Genomic DNA, 19,158 nt, shown 5'->3' on the forward strand with positions numbered 1-19,158 from the left:
TCAAAAGTCACTTTTTTTCTTTTGTAACACAAAATTCATTTTAGTATATATAACTTTATTAATAGAAATATAAAAGTGCCCGGAAAATACAAATTTTAGCCGAAACACTAACGTGGCTATCCTAATCCTCTAATTAATTTAGTAAGATGGATTAACAACTTTGAATTGAAATGAAAAATATAAATTTGCCGAAAAACTGACGTGATGTTGTTGGTATTTCTAAGAGAGGCAAGAGTATGAAAAGAAGAATCATGATTGAATATGTCACTACTGTGTTTAAGAAGAAGTCTAGGGTTTCTAGAATAGATTATCTTGAAGGGTGTTTTTGGATTTTTGTCTTAAATCTACAGTTTAAATGGCACAACAGGTGAGGTCTATAATTTACAACTGTGTGATGCACCCTTTATTGTTTATGTTGCTTATTAAGCAGTATTTTTGGGCTGATGTTGCTTAATGGGCGTATTTTTTCAGTAAATTCAAGTATGAGTAGCAGTGTTTAGTTTGTTAACCTTTTGCACGTCAATTGGTGATTTTGAAAGTGAATTCAAATATGAGCATTAATTTTTGCATTTAGTTTGTAATTTCAAATACGAGCAGCAGTTGTTTTTCATGATCACAGCTTGCTAACTGCAATGACCAAGTTGTTAATTCAAAATAGAAGATGATCACTTTTTGTAAAATTTCAATAATTTAGTTAGAGGATTAGAATAGTCACATCAGTTTTTCGACAAAATATATATTTTTCAGTCACTTTTATATTTCTGTTAACTAGGCTATACTAAAATGACTTTTGTGTTACAAAAGAAATAAAAGTGACTTTTATGTTACAAAGCTTAACTTGAATAACCATTGATGAAATTTACCCTGCGACAAAAGTATATTTGTGCAACTCTCTTAGTACAAAAATTTGGAAATTAAATAACATGGAGGACTATCGAAGGATTAAAGTAAAAAATTTCAAAGGGCTTAACTTTACCTAGTTGGAATATACTGGAACAAAGTTACTGAAATCCGCTCCCAGGTGGAAAAAGAAAATCGGCTCCCAAATCTAAGTTTCCTATACTTGCCACTTCAATTATAATATTTTTGTTCTTGCGTCTAACTTAATGTTTTCTTCACATAATTTACTTTCTTCAAGGGAAAAATCTCCCTTACCTAAGTAGTTTTAAGAATATAGAGGAACATAGAATATTTAATGGAAAATTTTGCTCAAAGAAGGCAGATGCATCGGATGGAAAAAAACAAGAAGATTCAATGTAGAAATTCATCAAATAAAAAGTTATATTACTCTTTTCCTTTTTTTAAAATTTTTCTCTATAATTGTTTATCTTTCGTGGTAGATGGTCTAACAGGGAAAACCTAACAAAGCTTTGATAGTAAGGCATTTCCCACCATTTTCTCGAGGGAGTTGATAGCTTTCTGTCTTAAGCTGTTTCTTCGTGGAATGAACAAAATAATTTATGTGATAATGTGAAACCGTTTAATTGAGGATATAGTTTAATAAAAAAAGAAAGCCTTTCATAACTTGTGATCATAAACATATGAATGGTGTTTGTGTGAATATTAAACTTTTGAAATTTGTGGTTTTAAACATATCATGCCATTTGTATGGTTATAAAATTATGTCATTAAGCATATAAACAATTTAAAGTTAAACTATTTTTATATATATAAAATGGTCATTTTTTTTGGAACAAATTAAAAATAATGATACAATATTGCATAAAATGGAGCAAGAGTAAGTAGTGTCGCGTCATAAACAGTGTTGAAAGAAATATCGTAAACAAGGTAATTTTACCTTATCAGTAGACCTGTCAAAATATGTCAGCCCAGCCTAAGCCTTAGCCATGCGATCCTTTGAATTTGGTGGGCTAGGACGGGGCCGACCCAACATTTAAATGGGCCTTAAAATGAACAACCCAGCCCAGCCCAGCCCCGCCCAGCCCTAGGAGGGCCACGGCTAGGACGGGCCGTCCTTTTATTTTGTTTCGAATATTTTTTTCAAATCTTTAAGGATTTCTTCATGACATACTCCTCTAATCATGTGAATAACTCAATAACTACTTTTTGCATATAGTCGTACAAGAAGCTTGATATTAACAATGCGAATAACTTCGGATTACTTCCAAACTTTGCACATAAGTTCAATTCAACTATATAGACATATTTAAAGTCTCGGAACACCAATTGAAGTCCAATAACATCAAAGTCAACTCTTGGTTAAACTTATGAACTCTTAAGTTTTTCAGATTGTCAACTTTCGACAAATAGTGTCGAATTATTCTAGGAACCTCCGAAATAAAATCCGAACATACGTATAAGTCCAAAAGCATCATACAAACCTATCGAAATAATCAAAACCCGATTTCGAGTCCGTTTACCCAAAAGTCAAACCTTGGTCAACTCTTCCAACTTAAAGCTTCAAAATCAATAGTCATTCTTCCAAATCATTCCCAAACCACTCGAAAATAAAAAAAAAAGCGACCATACACTCAAGTCATAATATATCATATGAAGCTACTCAAAGTCTCAAACCGCCAAATGGAATGCTAAAGCTCAAAACGACCGGTCGGGTCATTACACAATCTCCTCAAATCTCAATATAGCAACATCTCACAGTATCATAATCAATATACCACACGGAATATACCGACGTGTTATAACTATGCTCAAACCTGTGTCACAGAAAAGGACACTAACAATATGTGAGAGAACGAATAAAAAGTACACAGAGACAGAGATATAGTGTACAGATATAATATCACGCCTGAAAAAATATAACTATGACTAAGGCAAATAGCTCAACATAGCAAATATAGTCGTCCCATGCCTCAACAAATAAGCAAATAGCCTAGACATGAATAATAGCTCACGTAGTCATACAAGTGGAGAAAATATGATATCAAAGAGGCATGTAGCAAAACAAGATATATAATAGCCTAAGATCTACTCGGATCACGAATAACCATGATGCACACATATACGCTCGCTACCTCGCATATACGTAAAACCCAACATATAACAAATATCATAGCCAACAGGAAAATACCCTCAATCCAAGCCTATGCAAGATACTTACCTCATCCAAGCTAGTCTTCAACCTCAAATCGCGTCAAAACCTCACTCTAGCCCTCCAATCATACAAATCCAAGCCAAATATCATCCAAGGGAGTCAACAATGCCATAGAAAGCGATCCAATCCATAAAACTTTGATCTTGGAAGAAATTTCCAAAAGTCAATAAAAATTAACTCGGGCTCGCGTGCCCGAAATTCGAATCCAATACCAAATTTCGATGACCCATAAACTGCTAAGTCCAAATACATGATTGCTTTTCAAATTGGAGTTCAAATCAGTGTTCAAAATCACAAAATACACTTTCTTATCTTTCAAGCCAAAACCCTCTTTTCTTCTTTGAGAATCCTTAATTTAGAGCCAAAATCAATGATAGATTCCTGTTATAATCATAAATTCGAGTTAGGTTTACTTATCCCAATAAATTAGATTAAAACTCCATAAAAAATCGCCTCTTCCCGAGATTGAAAACTTTGTGAGAACACGTGACTAAATTTCGAAATAAGTAAAAAAAATACAGCAGCTGTCCCAGCAAGAATCAGATGCTAGATGATCTCGAAACTAATATTTGATAAGCCCAACATAATCCTTGTGAGATTCTATCTAATATAGCCATTTGAATCACCCAATTTGACCTTAAAATGAGAGAAATATGATGTTGGAAGTTTGAAATTTATAGACGAACTGAGGGATATAACCGGTATTTTCGAAATTATTGCACGAGAAAATCAGCAATTACAAAATTTTAGTTTTAGCACCCGAAACTAATCTGAAACCTCTGGCACAAATCATATATGTATTTTAATCATAAAATACGCTACAAACCTGCTCGCGCACTCAAACACATCAAAGAGGTCGTCTTAACACGATGTTGACCGTAGTCAAACTCCAAATTCTTAACTTGACTAGTATCTCGACCTATGATTCAAAATACACCCGAGCCCCTCGTGACCCCGTTCACTCATACCAGTAAGTACAAATATACATTATTCAAACTTATCTAAAGGTTCTAAATACCACAAATAACATCAAAACCAAGAATCGATCACTAAATCCTTCTCTTAACTTTCAAACATTCAAATTTTGCCGAAGTCGTCCGAATCACACTTAGATATTCTGGATCATAGCAAAACTTTGCACATAAGCTCTAATCAACCAAATAAACCTAGCCAAGTCGAGTAACACCAATCAAAGCCCGATAAAACCAAAGTCAACTCACGGTTAAACCTATGAACTCTCAAATTCTTTAAATTGTCAACTTTCGACAAATAGGGCCAAAATCTTCTAGGAATATCCAAATTTAAATCCAAACATACGCCAAGTCCGAAATCACTATACGAACCTATTGGAACCACCAAATTCTGATTTCGAGGTCGTTTACTCAAAAGTCAAACCTTGATCAACTCTTCCAATTTTAAGGTTTCAAATTGAGAATTACTCTTTCAAATCAACTCTGAACCTATAGAAAATCTAAACCAAATATACACGCAAGTCATAATGCAAATATGAAGTCACTCAATATTTTGGACCGTTGAACAAAATGCGAAAGCTCAAAATGACCTATCAGGTTATTACACTTGATCTCATAAATGTGGTCATATATGACAATTTATAATTTATGATACTAGAAAAATACATAATATTTGAAATTGTATGCAGTTAACTTTGGATCTAAGGCTGAGGAATAGGGATAATTTAATTCTTTTATTTTTCTTTAGATATTAAATATTTAAATTTGAATTCTATTAAATATTTGGCCCACGGGTTAGCCTAGGATCGGCCCGATCAGGCCTAAGGGCCAGGGGCTAACTCGGGTCGGAATTATAAGCTTCAGTTTCAAATGAGCACGAATATTTTTAACCCAACCCAACCCAAGTAGCGAGCTAAGTTGGGCTGATCCCATGAGTCAAACCCATTTTGACGGCTCTACTCATAAGTCTTTTAATCTAGTTACAATTGAATTGACTCAATAGCCAACTAAGATTAGCCATATATAATTGTCGAGATCAAACATCAAATAATTAGAAAAAGAATTGAATCATGAATCCTTAAGTAAAGTTCAACAAAAGATAAGCAAAAGGAAAACTCAACTTTGACATCCATCTGGTCAAATACAGCTTGGCAACGAAAAGATGAGGAAAAATATGTTAGACCAGCCAGAGTACAAAAGCTTCTAAAAGGAGTAAGTTTTTTTTTTTTTTAAAAGTCAAAAGCTCGAGAAGGAAATTAGAAGGTATCCCCATTAATTGTTTTTTAATTTTTTATTTATACAATTACAATCAATTTATTTTCTAGATGATATTCCACATTGTTTTTTTCTTTGATTGGAGGGCTGCTGTTGCTCGTAGGGAGTCCTTTTTTCGTTTCTGTTTACAAAAAAAACAAAGGGTGCGGGTGCGCGGGCGGCGGGGTGGGAAGGGTGGGGGGTGGGGCTACGGGGCTTACATACGGCGTCTGTTTATAGCAAATATGTTGATTTTCTTTTCCAGTTCTGTGGAAACCTTTTGTTTTTCAATCAAACACTATTACAGAAGTGTTTTAATTTTGAAAAAGAAGAAATCAACATTGGCTGAATACATATGTGACCCCTTAAATTTGCAGAAAAGTTTTATTTAGACACTTAAACTAAGCCTTATAACCTATTGAACACTTAATTTATGATATTTTTTAACTACTTTTCAAACATTTTTTCTACCATAGATTAACTGTATTTTCTGATTAGGTTCGGCAAACTTCAAAGAAGATCTTTCTGTGCCGATTTGCAAGCAAGTCTAAGTTGTAACTTGAACGAGCTTGCTGGAAAAGCTAGAATGCCGGAAAAAAATGGAGATAGTTGGGAATTTTTGGAAGGAATCCATCTAATTTTTCTTCCTCGCTTTTTTTATTTTATTTTTTAGCTAGAGAAAATGGAGTTTAATATGAACAACAACACCATTTGCGGGAAAAAATCATTGCCGGAAAGATGGAGCTTTGCCGGAATCCTCTTTCCTGGTCAACTCTTTCAATTTTTTTTTTGTTTCAGATTCTTTTACTTTTTTTGCTGATGTGTCTTTTTGTAATTGGTCTTGTTTGCTATGTCAGTCCCAAGTGCTATTCACACATTAAATTTGTTTTAGATTTGTCAATTTTGTGTTCAAAAGAGCAATTTGAATATATATTAGGAGTTTAATAGGTCATAGGCTTAGTTTAAATTTAATTTTTAAATGGAAAATCCGGGCAAGTTGAAGGGCCGCATATGTGGTCAACCAATAAATTTCACCTTAGTAAAGCGGACATCATGACTTGATTGTCGTTATGCCCCATGCATGCAATGATGGAAATAAAATTACTGTTCTATTTTCTTCCCCAAAGAAAAACTCTTATGTTTGAATGTGCATGGCATGCTGAAACGTATAAGTTCACATGAGTAAAATTAAATCTACACGTAAACTTGCACCAAACGTTTGCATGCATGAGTTTACTGCTAAAAATACAACACCATTTAGCTTAAAAAGAACGTCTAAGCCCTCAAAGCGTAGATTCACGTGAAATTCCATCACTTACGTTTCTTAAGAACTCACAAAAGTGCCAATGAAAAAACTACGGATCGTATATTATGAAAAAGTGCATCGATCCACGAAAAATATTATTTTCTTCGACCTTCCAACTTGGCATTTCCTTAATCATACGTGCCATGTAATCAGGTAATAAATCTCTCATCACCAAGTCTAAGTCTATATAAGGCTTTGTCAACGACAAGATTACACACTAACCTGTATCATATTCAAACTCATTCGACACTAGTGCAAGACAAAGAGAAAAAGAAAAGAAGAAGAAGAAGAAGAAGATCAAAAAAGTATTAAAAGCAATGGAGAAATATTTAGGGTTTTTGGTTATTCTTCTTCCATTGATGATTCTTGCACTGAGCTTGAATGCAGGTTACGTGAATGCTGCCACGTTTTTGCCACCAGAGGATAAGCCACTGGTGAGGCATTACTATAAGAAGCTGAATACATGTGCGAATGTGGAGCCATTTGTGAGACACCAAGTGAAGCTGTTTTGGGACAAAGATAAAACTGTCACTGCCAAATTGCTCAAGCTGCTCTATGCTGATTGCATGCTCAATGTACGCCTCTCTCTCACTCGATTTTTAGTATTAATGACCATATATTGTAATTTTTATAGACCAAATATTATTTCATTGACCATCAGAAATTATAACGATTGAATTCATGCCTTTCTTTACAAAGTAGTTGATAACAGTTTAATTTCTTTTCTTTCGTTCTTCTTCTAATCTTCTTTCCCCATGTTTTCACGTCTTTGCTATACCAAGAGTTTTACTTTTTCAGTCGTTGCCACTTAAAATATGGTGCAACCGCCAGAAAATTCTGTATTACCCAATAACTATAAAGTTTTTATTAAGTTTATCTTGAGATTTTACCAAAATGACTCATGCTTTTGCCAGTGCCTTTTGCTTAAAATATCAGCTCTTTAATTCAAATAACGTTCATGTGCGCCAATAATTTGACACAAATAAGGGCAGTAGTGTTAATCTCCATTGATTTTGGTGTCGAAAAATATGAGTAAATAATATTACGTACGTACTCCCGGAATATTTATATTATATCTTATCTTATCCAGCCCTTCCCTTAGGAAAGAAGCTTGGGTAGCGTAGTTAAGACAGATAGATACCTTTTACCATAAGCAACTAAGTTTAATACATGCCGCTAATATAGATGATATATTTGACGATGATGCAAAATCTATGCCTGTAAAAGTGGCGTGTCTCCTCTTTAAAGTAAGAAAATGTAATAAGAAAAAGGAGGATTAGAAAATAAAGATGCTTACCTTTTGTTTGGCAACACAATTGTCGATTTGTCGTAATTACTGATCTGATAGTGTTATAATTTTTTCTCTGCATTAACTTTGACCAAGCTACATGTTTTAATAAACTAATATGATTTAAATTATTTGCATTGATAGATGATAGTGTAAATATCTTTTGTGTGATTTAAATTACTCATTTTTTTGTGTGAATTTCTTTACTATTGTGCAGGGTTGCGATGCATCAAATCTGCTAGTGGGACCAAACACAGAGAGAAATTCATCAAAAAATGCAGGGATGGGAGGAGGAGCATATCTATTGATAGACAAAATAAAAACAGTACTTGAAATTCGATGTCCCAGAGCCGTTTCTTGTACTGATATCCTCAGTCTTGCTACTAGGGATGCTGTTCACTTTGTAACCTCTCTCTCTCTATATATTTATTAATTCCTATATACTTGTTTATACGACGTACTTTTCTTTTAAAAGAATAACACAATTCTCTTTTGAAAACTATTTAATTTTAGCATTTCAATTTTACTCTAATGATATGACTTGTTTGTACCTATTTGATATACATGTACATTCTTTTATTACAAGGGGATATAAAATGAAAAAAAATATGTGAAACTTTTATCACCACTCATTTAAAATGATAATATTGATACTTTGAATATATTTGACTTACACGTCAAAATAATTCTTCATTTTCTTAAACCTCGAACTCAAGGCACGTAAAATGAGATGGATGGAGTATTATTTAAATATCTCCTGTCGATCATATCATTATTTTCCAAATCGTATTCGGTTTTAGTGACTTTGCCTTTTGTGTAACTGACAAATTCGGTGCAGTATTCATCTTCTTAGAGTCAAGTATATATAAATGGATTTAAGTTAATCTATACAATATGATTGATAGTATACAGACAATTTTACTTGCATATCAGTACACATAATTTAATCTTTATATAAAATACTTGCAATACATCTATTGCTTTGATATGGTGAAAATCACTTTTTTTTCTTAGGATTCATGTGCGCGATACATTAACTAATTAAAGTCCCCCTAATCCATTTTTTAAAAAATTGCGTAATAAAAAACCGTTTTTGGCTTTATTTGTGGAATTTTATAGGCAGGTGGGCCATCTTATCCAGTGTTCTTGGGAAGAAGGGATGGATTTGAGTCAAATGAGGCATGGATAAATTACCCTTCACCTTCCATGTCTTGGGAGGAAGGCCTTGCTTACTTTGAATCCAAAAACCTTGATGTTCAGGACTTTGTCACTCTTTTAGGTATGAGTTTATCATCTTCTTTACTTATTTTAACTGCTTACCAGTATGTTACAATAGCCTTTTGACACAACTTATTGATTTTGATCCTAATGTTTACATAGATCACTTATATCTTACTTTATGATATGCTATTAGTTGGTACTCTGGTAAAAACGGTAACTAACATAGTGTAACAGCCAGTTCACTGGTGATATTGTCCGCTCTGGGCCTCGGTCCTCACGAGTTTAAAACGCGTCACTAGGGTCTAAGGCTTGTTAACTTATATACCCAGCATCCCTCTTGTGTTTTGCCGATGTGGGACTCTGTCTAAAGTCTAGGGTGGTACATACACCCCCTCTTATGGACTCAACGTCCTCGCTGAGGTTTACTCCATCGCATGGGATTCGCCTAGACTCAGCACTAAGGTTTGCCCCGCCTAATCGGGATTTGCCTAAACTCAGTTGAACTTTGCCCCGCCTAATTGGGATTTGCCTAAACTCAGTTGAACTCTGGCCCACCATCAACATGGCCGACACAAGAGTGGATCTGATACCATCTGTAACAGCCCAACTCACTAGTGATATTGTCTGCTCTGGGCCTCGGCCCTCACGGGTTTAAAACGCATCACTAGGGTCTAAGGATTGTTAACTTATATACCCAACATCCTTCTTGTGTTTTGTCGATATGGACTCTATCTAAAGTCTAGGGTGTTACACATAGTTTGGTCTTGTCAGGATTTTGTCAAAAAAATTTAACCTCTTTTTTAAAAGAAAGGAAAAAGACTCCTAAAATGATTAAATCTCCTCCATATGCCATATCCTTTTCTTGGAAGAGAAGTTTTGCTCTTCTATAAATTGATCGTTTTCTTTTAACAACAACAATAACAACAGCCTCCACAAGAAAATCATATTTAGGTCTCTCAAAAATTTTACTTTTCCTTTTTATACTAGTGATAAATCATATGTAGGCCGATTGACCAAATCATAAAATATTATGCCTAGTTTAGTATATTTTTCTTTTATACTCTTATTTCACGTCCACCAGCTTTGCATTGTTAACTTTCACATGCACCACGTTATTTCGATCCCAACACATGCATATAACTTATTTTCTTCTAAAAACAATATTCTTTTCTCTTTCAGGAGCACATTCAATGGGGCAAGCACATTGCCGATTCTTCTATGACCGTCTTTACAATTTCAAGGGTACTGGAAAACCAGACCCCACCATGAAGAGATCTACCTTAGTAACCCTGAGATCACAGTGCCCAAAAAATAGCAAAATCGATTCAGCTGTCTATTTCTCACCAGGATATGGTTCTAACTACACATTCTCCAATACATTCTATGGAAAAGTTGTTGCTCACGAATCTGTTCTTAGAGTTGATCAGCAACTATCATATGGAGCTGACACAAGTGAACTAGTTAATGAATTTGCAAACAGTTTAGAGCAATTCAGAAGGGCATTTACACTGTCAATCAACAGGATGGGAGGTCTCAAAGTGTTGACTGGTAAAAATGGGGAAATTCGCAGAGATTGCAAGTTTACAAATAAGAACAATCCCAATCTCTAGTAGGATCGGTTTTCAAGTGTCATCTTCAGTGCATTAACTAATAATATGGCCTATGAAAACATATGTAATTTCTTATACTGCTGATAAGCAGAAATCCATTTTGTCATTTCGAACATTAAGGACAGTATATTGTAATAATTGATGACATAAGTTGAATAATTAATAGAGATGTGGACAATCTCTTTTGAGTCTTAAATTGCATCAAGTATGATCATAACGTGCCTCACAAATTTTCAAGATATTTGCTAGATCTTTTCTAATTAAGAAGTAAAATCATAACATTGGATGGAATTATTTTGATCTACCCAATTCTATCCCTCAATCCAGTCAGATTGGTTTTTACTGTTAACGTAAAATAGTTTAAGTAAAGATAAATCCATATTGAAAACACCGAAAGAGTTTCATGCCAAATATAAGTTTTAGTTTCCAGTCGATGATCCTAAAAATAAATAATCTGTAACCATGTCTATTATGAACAAAATTGTCTCCAAAAGTCAACTGAAAAACTTATATCTGTTGTATTTGCTGCATAAATAAATTCCACTATGAAAATCCTTAGTTATCATAAAACTAAGAGTAAGTTTGTAATTTACTAAAATAGAAAGAACTTTTTTTAAATCTTTACTCATAGTTGATTCATTTACATGCAAAGATGCAAATTGCAGAAGGCACAAAACCCGCAACTCAGTAACTTAAATTCGCAAAACTCGCAACCCAGTGGGTTTTAGGCCTCCGTGGCTTTTTACAATATTGAAATTAAAAAAATATCTTTTTAGATCTCTTACGTGTAAAAGACAGATCTATCATGTGTAAAAAAAAAAAGAGATGTCATAAAACTAAAAAGCAAATTTGTAATGGGCCACAAAACCATTTGATCCATTTCCGATAGATTCATTTGCAAAACCTGCGATCGCAACCGCCTCCCCCACATTAAATTTTCAAAATAATTAGTTCAACCTGCCCGTCCCTCACCCGGATAGTAGCAAACCCGCTTCACGTCGTTGCCATCCTTAAGATTGAATGCCCACTTACCTCAAGTTTCAATGCATAGTTGCAGACTCTTCAAATCTCTCTCTAGAAAAGTTAGCAATAACTTAGAGAGAGAGAGTGTCTTCCTTCTCTTAAGTACAAAATATTACCGTTGCCTTTTTATATTATCGTTATCTTCCAAATTCTACTATTCCGACCCCTCAAACAGGGGCGGATCTACCCTTATGGGTGGGGTGGTATGGAACCCGCTCGGTTGGTAAAATTATCATATATTTATGTATACAAAATTTTAAACTAGGTTAAATATATGATCCTGCCACCCCATCCGCAAATTAGACAAATGTGCCATGACTGGTAGACCTTTTTGAAAGCTTTTCTCGTGTGTAAAATTCAAGTTGAAATTTATCTTGAACTTTGTCTAACTTTTCCTTTTCGTTGTGCTTTTTATTTCTTTTCTCCCGGTCATTTTTCTTTTTGGCTACCTCCCAATTTTCTATTTATCGTTTATTATTTTTATTTTTTCCCTCTATTCTATTACTTTATATGTGATATTTAGCAAGAACACTCAAAAAAGAGCCTCCAAAATTTAAAAATATCATAATATAAGCATTTCTCTTAATCTTAAATCTTTTAGTTTTCTTCTTTCAAAATCAAAAAACTTGGGTCTTGATTTAGATTGAGATCAAAATTAATTTATAATTTCTTTTTTTATTATAACATAAAAATTTGTGTTATTCTATGATTGTTAAATACAATTTAAATCTCCTTAGTAATAAATTATGATGAATATTTCGCAAACATTAGATTTATGATTTTAAGTTTTGAGATCTTGTAGTTTATCTAATTCTGCATTTACTTATGGGGTATAATTTATCTATTGAAGATATTTTTTTTCTTATTCTGTTCGGTGGAGTTCCCTTATTAAAGATTTTATTTTACTTGTGCAAATTTATTTTTAGCATACAAAAAATGTAGTTCCCTAGTGAAAATATTCATTTTACTTGTATTATTAATAATAAAAGTGTGATTCCTTCTTTAAAATATTAATTATATTTGCTTTTTAATGTCTGAGATGTAATTTTCATACGACAATAATAACATATATACCCAATGAAATTTCATAAGCAGGGTTTGGAAAATTGATGTAATTTTTATATTTCCAAATAAAGTACTTATTAAATTTCCCAAATAAACTAAAATATGAACCGGACAATAATTCCGAACAAACTATATATTAGTAGTTATTATAAGGTGTACATTAAAGGAAATTTTGGCACCCCCCACTTTTAAATCCTAGATCTGCCTCTGCCCTCAAATGTCCCAACCAGTGGAATCACCGATCCCCCTATCACCAAATCTTCCAAATATAGATTATTCAATATGGCCTACTTTCACCATTTATTACTCCCCCTAATTACATATCAATAACTTCCTTAAACCCTCTTAAAGATATCTCCCCTTTGAGTGCTCCACCTTTAAATAGGGCATGCACAAAAATGTAGTGCCCGAAGATTCTGCGCAAACTTCATACAAAGGGGCTTTGGGAAATCGACCTTCAATCTCTGAGTGAAATCGCGTCAAACTTCATCATAGGTCGTATGAGGTTGCCAATGATAAACCCATTGTCATTTTCACCAAAGAGGAGAATAATATCCTTGTTCAAACATGTACATGGACAATTATTGGTAAGTTTCCCAGAATTCGGCCTTCTATTGATATTATTCGTAGTGAATTTGCGAAATATTTTCCAGGAAAAGGAACCATTAAGATTGGAGCTTATAACTTGAAACATGTATTTATCGACTTCCACAATCTGGATGATCATTTGAATGTCATTTCGAGGAAATTTATAATGGTTAGTTCAGATACAATGATGACTCTATATAAATAGACAACTAAATTCAAACCTGATGGTGAATCTTCACATGCACCTGATAGGATCACCTTACCAGACCTTCCTTGGTGCTACTATGAATGGGATTCCATATGTCGTATTGTTGAGCCTATTGGTATTCCTCTCACCGTGGATAAAACCACCATATCCAAATCCAGACCCACTACTGCTAAAGTTCGTGTAGAAATTGATCTTATAAGGCCTCTTCTCAGTGTAGTCAATGTTGAATTCAGAAATACTGATGGCAAGATAGAGATGTTCACTCAAAAAGTGAAATATGATTTGACTCCTTTTTACTGCTCACATTGCAAGGTACATGGCCATTATAAGTCTGCTTGCAGAGTGCTCCACCTTGAGCTGAGAATTGAGGGGAGAAATATTGATCCTCCCACCAATAACAAAGAACAAAGTAATGGTATTTACAACAGAAACAAATTTAGGGAACAGAGGAATTCTCATAGTACTAATTGGGAAAGGTTGTTTCCTCAACTGGTCCTACCAAGACTACATACAAAACAGATTGGAACAACACCACCCAAGGGGAGATAAATATAGTGCAAATAAGAGAAGATCCTAAAGAAGAGGGATGGCAAACTGTGACTAATAAGAAAGGTCAAGGAAACAATAATAGCAGTAATAATGTTGACAAGGCCATTCCAGATCAATCTAAAGGGAACAAAGCTAATAAAAATATAACTGGCAAAGGAGCAAATCAAACTCCTAAGGCTTCATTGTCTAGTAGAACTGTTGTTGTTTTACACAATTCCACTTGTCAAGTGGAGAGTATGGAAGTTGCAGGACCCTCTAATATCTATAATTTCTACCAGCAAATCAATACAGTAACAAAACACACTAGACTGGATAAGGAGAAAGGGCTCAACTAGAGGAAGAAGAATAATTTTCAGAAAATCAAGACTAATATCAGCAAACCACTACAAGATACAAATATCCAACTCCCCGTTATTGATGAAGTCAATATAGAGCTGGATCTTTCCTTAGTACCGGTTCAAGAAGGAAAGGATCATAGAGTGATTAGAAAGCCTAAGATATTTTCCTCAAGAGCCTTCATTCTTACTGATGTCTCATTAGAAAATGAAGAACAACTGGAACAACAAACTTACAGCCATACCATACCTCCTTTTCGCCTTGACCAATAGTTTCTAGATATGTGTCCAGGAAGCAAGGTTACGGTTTAAGAGCAAGTTTGCAATGATGATATTGAACCAGTCCTTGATATTCCGTGTATTATATCCAACAACAATCCTACCTTGTCTTGTAATCAAGGTATAATTGCAAAGTTTGATGACACTGCCTACAAAGATTGTGAGGTAGATATTGTAACGGATAATCATCATAAGACTATGATTTCTCTAAATCCGATGATGAATTTGTCAGAAGTTGTAGAAACTCTTTTCAGGAGGAAAGTGTGGCCAATACTCCCACGCAAAATGTTACCTACTTCAACAACCTCTCTCCTAGAGATTGCTCTAATTCCCATACTCCCAAATTTGTACCTCCAGCCATGAAAGAATAATGTATAAAGATATTATTACAAAACTTATCCCCTAATATTTCTAATGATTAGTATTCTTTCATAAAATATTAGAGGGATATGTTCTCAAAGTGCTACTAAAAGACTCAGCCCCCTTAAAAATGATTACGAGATTCCTTATATGTTCCTTCAAGAACTATGGTGAGAGCTAGGAAGATTGACAAATACACAAGGATGCTGGGCTATCATTTATGCTTCCATAATTGCTTTAGTAAAATTTGGATCTTTTGATCTTCTGAATGTACTTTGGATATAGTTGAAGACAATGAACAACATATTCTAGTCCACATAACTCAATCCTAGAGTCCTATTATTTTCTATGTCTATTTGTTTACCTAAAAAATGAATAGAGTTGAATTTATATGTAGTTCTAAGGATACGTGGTATAACTTGGTACAAATCGAAAAATTCAGTCGAAATATATATCGAATATTGACTATAAAAAAGGAATGAAATACAAACCAAATTGAGTAGAGAATGATTTATAAACAAGTAAGATGAATCAATGTCAAAGACCAAAAAGGATAATCTTTGCTATATATCAGTGTAATAATCTTTGAAACGTGAGAGTATCAATGTTTTCTTCTCTTGCTGTTCAATCTGTCCCATTACAGAAATGATACCCACTCTTAATATAGTGAAAAATTCCTACTTTGGATATAATAAAAAATACATAGTGGAGATCTCATGATAGATTAATTAATTAGCCTTTCCTTAATTCCCGCAGAGATTCTCTCCCTAAGTGCAGCTTCAACGACTCTTTGTCTCATAGTTCGATCTTGGTTGGTCTTGGTACTGATCTATCTCCGGATCTCGAGCTCGATGTCGACTCGAGCTCATAATCAACTCGAACTCGATATCGACTCGGGCTCGGTATTGACTCAAGATCGATATTGACTTTGAGCTCAGTATTGAATCATCCCGATATTGATTTTGAGCTCGGTATTGATCGGTCCCTAAATTTTGAGTTTGATAACCTGGCTTCGGATCTCATCTCGATATTATGAAGACGACCCTTGGTCCATCATGCTCCAATCTTGACTAACTATACGAAGGATAAAATCGGTTTTGATCGTATACACTATTATTTATAATAAATGTGATGAGCAAAAGAGATGTGCCCTATGGGATGAACTCAGGAACATTGCTAGTAAAGTCAATGGCCTATGAGGAGTAGTAGGGGATTTTAATATCATCACAAGTGCCGAAGAAGAAATAGGGGGCAGACCTTATAGAGTAGAAGAAAGCTTTGACTTTATTATCTCTTGCTTATCTGATTGTGATCTTCAGGATACAGTTTTTTTGGGCTCCATATTTACATGGAGTGACAACAAAGACCCTCCTAACACCATCTGGAAAAGACTTGATAGGCTTGCTTACAACTCAGACGGATTTGACAATTTTGGAGGAGCCTCTGTTATTCATATGTCTAGATCAAGTTCTTATCATGCTCCTCTCCTCATTTAATGCAATGCCAACAAATCTGATTTTATAAGGTACCTCAAATTCCTTAACACCTGTCATGACAATAAATACTTCTTAGAAGTAGTTCAATATGCTTGGGGCATTAATGTGTTAGAGAATCCTCTATATACCCTTCATCAGAAGATCAAGAATACTTGTAAATCTCTTAGTTTGTGGTCAAGAGAAACCTTTGGGTATATTTTTATGAGGAACCTAATAGATTAGAGATCCTCATCAGAAGTTTGGAGGATACTTCTTTTTGACTAACAATTGCTCTATCAACAAAATGAACCTATATAACGCCAAAGCTGAATTCACTAGATTCTTAAAGCTTCAAGATAGTGTTTTGAAGAAAAAATCCAGAGTTAAATGGTTTGAGTATAGTGATGCTAATACAACCTTCTTCCATGGTGTTATTAAAAATAGGAGAAAAAGATTGATGATTCAAAAAATCAAAGACATGAAGGGCAATTGGGTGGAAAGGATCAATAAGATTGAAGAAGCTGCTCTCAAAATTTTTGATCACTTGTTCACTGCTAAAGATACTCTTGAGGATAGCAGTACCTTGAGGGTGGTTAGACAAGTTGTTTATGATGAACTCAATGTTGCTTTGACTAGTATTCCTAATCTTGAGGAGGTAAAAGAATTTGTGTTATTCCCATTGATCCAAATAGCTCCCCAGAACCAGATGGTCTGACAGGCAGATTTTATCAATCTTGTTGGAACATTATATCATGTGACCTTCTTAGTGTTGTGGTATCTTTATTTAAAGGATCTTATTTGCCTAAATTCTTCACTCATACATGTATCATTATGCTTTCTAAAGTTGATGCTCCATAAAGTTTCTCTGACATTAGCCTATTAGTTCGTGTAATGTCTCTCTAGAAAGATTATCACTAAAATTATTAATGCTAGATTGGTAAAGATTTTTCTAAGATCATCATTCAAAACTAAAGTGACTATGTTAAAGGAAGAGCCATAACTGAGAACATATTGCTTGCACATGAGCTTTTCAATGACCTTGGCAAACCTAGGAAGGGAACTAATGTAGTTATCAAACTGGATATGGCAAAAGTTTATGACAGGACGTCTTGGCCTTTTATTTGCATTATGCTTAGGAAATTGGGCTTTGTAGAAGAATGGATTGAATTAATCCACAGATTTAATTCTAAAAACTCATATTACCTTATTGTGAATGGTAGCAAACATGTCTTCTTTAAATCTGAAAGAGGTCTCGAGCACGGGTACCCCTTTTCTCATTCTCATTTTATTCTTGGTGCGAAACTTATTTCCCGAATGCTCAACAATCTATATTCCAGCAGTAGGTACAAATGGTACTTTATGAATGACCAGGGACCTAAGATCAACCACCTATATTTTGTAGATGACACTATTATTTTCTGCACCAGTATAAAATACTCTCTTCAGCTCACATTGAAGACTTTAATTCAATATGAGAAGGTCTTTGGCCAACTGATCAACAAAAGCAAAAGCCGTTTTACTATGTCTCCAAGCACAACCCAAAGTACCATCACAAGAGTTTGTAGAATTCTAGGGATGGGTTAAGATCACTTCCCTATGAAATATCTAGGGTGACCTCTCCATTCAGGAAGGAAGAAGCTATCTTTTTACTCTGGCATGGTTTAAGGTAACTAAAAGAATCAGGGGGTGGCATTTGATGTTTCTTTCATTCGGAGGAAGAGCCATTCTCATAAGGCATATTCTTCTGGACCTCAATATTCACACTTTGGCTGTTGTACACCCCCCCCAAAAGTATTATTGACATGATTGAAAAGTATATCTCTATTGTAAGGCGCCGTAAAATTTTCTTTCCTAAAAATCCGTATTCCGTGATGCCAAAGTAAGTGTAGAGGTTAATAATAGTAATAATTCTCTGCGGCGAGTTTGGATTGAACAGTATACTAGGGAGTTGAAAAAAAATATTGGGCAGAAGTAAGCATTTCTGCGGCCCATTCTGCGACCGCAGAACCACTCTGCGGACCGCATACTGGTCGCAGAGTGGGGCAGTTTTCTGTGGCATTTTTGATGTCAATTTCGCGGCCATTATGCGACCGCATAACCGTTTCGCGGGCCGCACTCTTGTCGTATATCCCTCCTTGGGATTTTTTAGAGGGAGGTTTTGCGGTGCACTATGCGATCGCAGAACCATTCTGCGGTGCATTATGCGACGCAGAACAGGTCTGTGAGCCGCATAGTGATCGCATACCAGGTTAGTTTCTTTCTAGTTCTGGCACCAGATTTCACGGTCATTTCACGGACCGTATAACCATTATGCGGTCGCATATGCGACCACAGAACCTGTTCCGGAGTTTCATTTTTTGGGTTTTTAAACTCGACCCTATTCCGTTAAAACACATCCCATAGACCATTTTGAACTTATTTTCTGATATTTTTAGAGTGAGAGAGAGGGTCCTAGAGGGAGAAGTGATCTTCATCAAATTGCTCTTCAATTCTCACTTAAAACCTTGAAGATTATCGAGAGAGGCACCTAGGTCTTCTTTCAAAGATGTAAGA

General features: G+C 34.7%; 1 protein-coding gene across 1 annotated transcript; it reads left to right on the top strand.

The window, feature by feature from the left end:
* Positions 1 to 6,824: 6,824 nt before the first annotated feature.
* Positions 6,825 to 10,919, top strand: LOC104109391 (probable peroxidase 61). The gene is made up of 4 exons (XM_009618673.4): positions 6,825 to 7,179; positions 8,110 to 8,295; positions 9,012 to 9,171; positions 10,293 to 10,919. The coding sequence occupies exons 1-4, from the start codon at positions 6,922 to 6,924 to the stop codon at positions 10,721 to 10,723; spliced, it is 1,035 nt and encodes a 344-aa protein (XP_009616968.1). The 5' UTR covers positions 6,825 to 6,921; the 3' UTR covers positions 10,724 to 10,919.
* Positions 10,920 to 19,158: the final 8,239 nt, after the last annotated feature.

Source organism: Nicotiana tomentosiformis, chromosome 12 (genome assembly GCF_000390325.3).
Source record: "Nicotiana tomentosiformis chromosome 12, ASM39032v3, whole genome shotgun sequence".
In the NCBI taxonomy this organism is placed as follows: domain Eukaryota; kingdom Viridiplantae; phylum Streptophyta; class Magnoliopsida; order Solanales; family Solanaceae; genus Nicotiana; species Nicotiana tomentosiformis.

Excerpts from the sequence above, each read along its gene's own strand:
- LOC104109391 (XM_009618673.4), top strand. The coding sequence starts at position 6,922 with ATGGAGAAATATTTAGGGTTTTTGGTTATTCTTCTTCCATTGATGATT. Across the intron at positions 7,180-8,109 it reads ATGCTGATTGCATGCTCAAT|GGTTGCGATGCATCAAATCT; the intron begins GTACGCCTCTCT and ends ACTATTGTGCAG. Across the intron at positions 8,296-9,011 it reads CTAGGGATGCTGTTCACTTT|GCAGGTGGGCCATCTTATCC; the intron begins GTAACCTCTCTC and ends GGAATTTTATAG.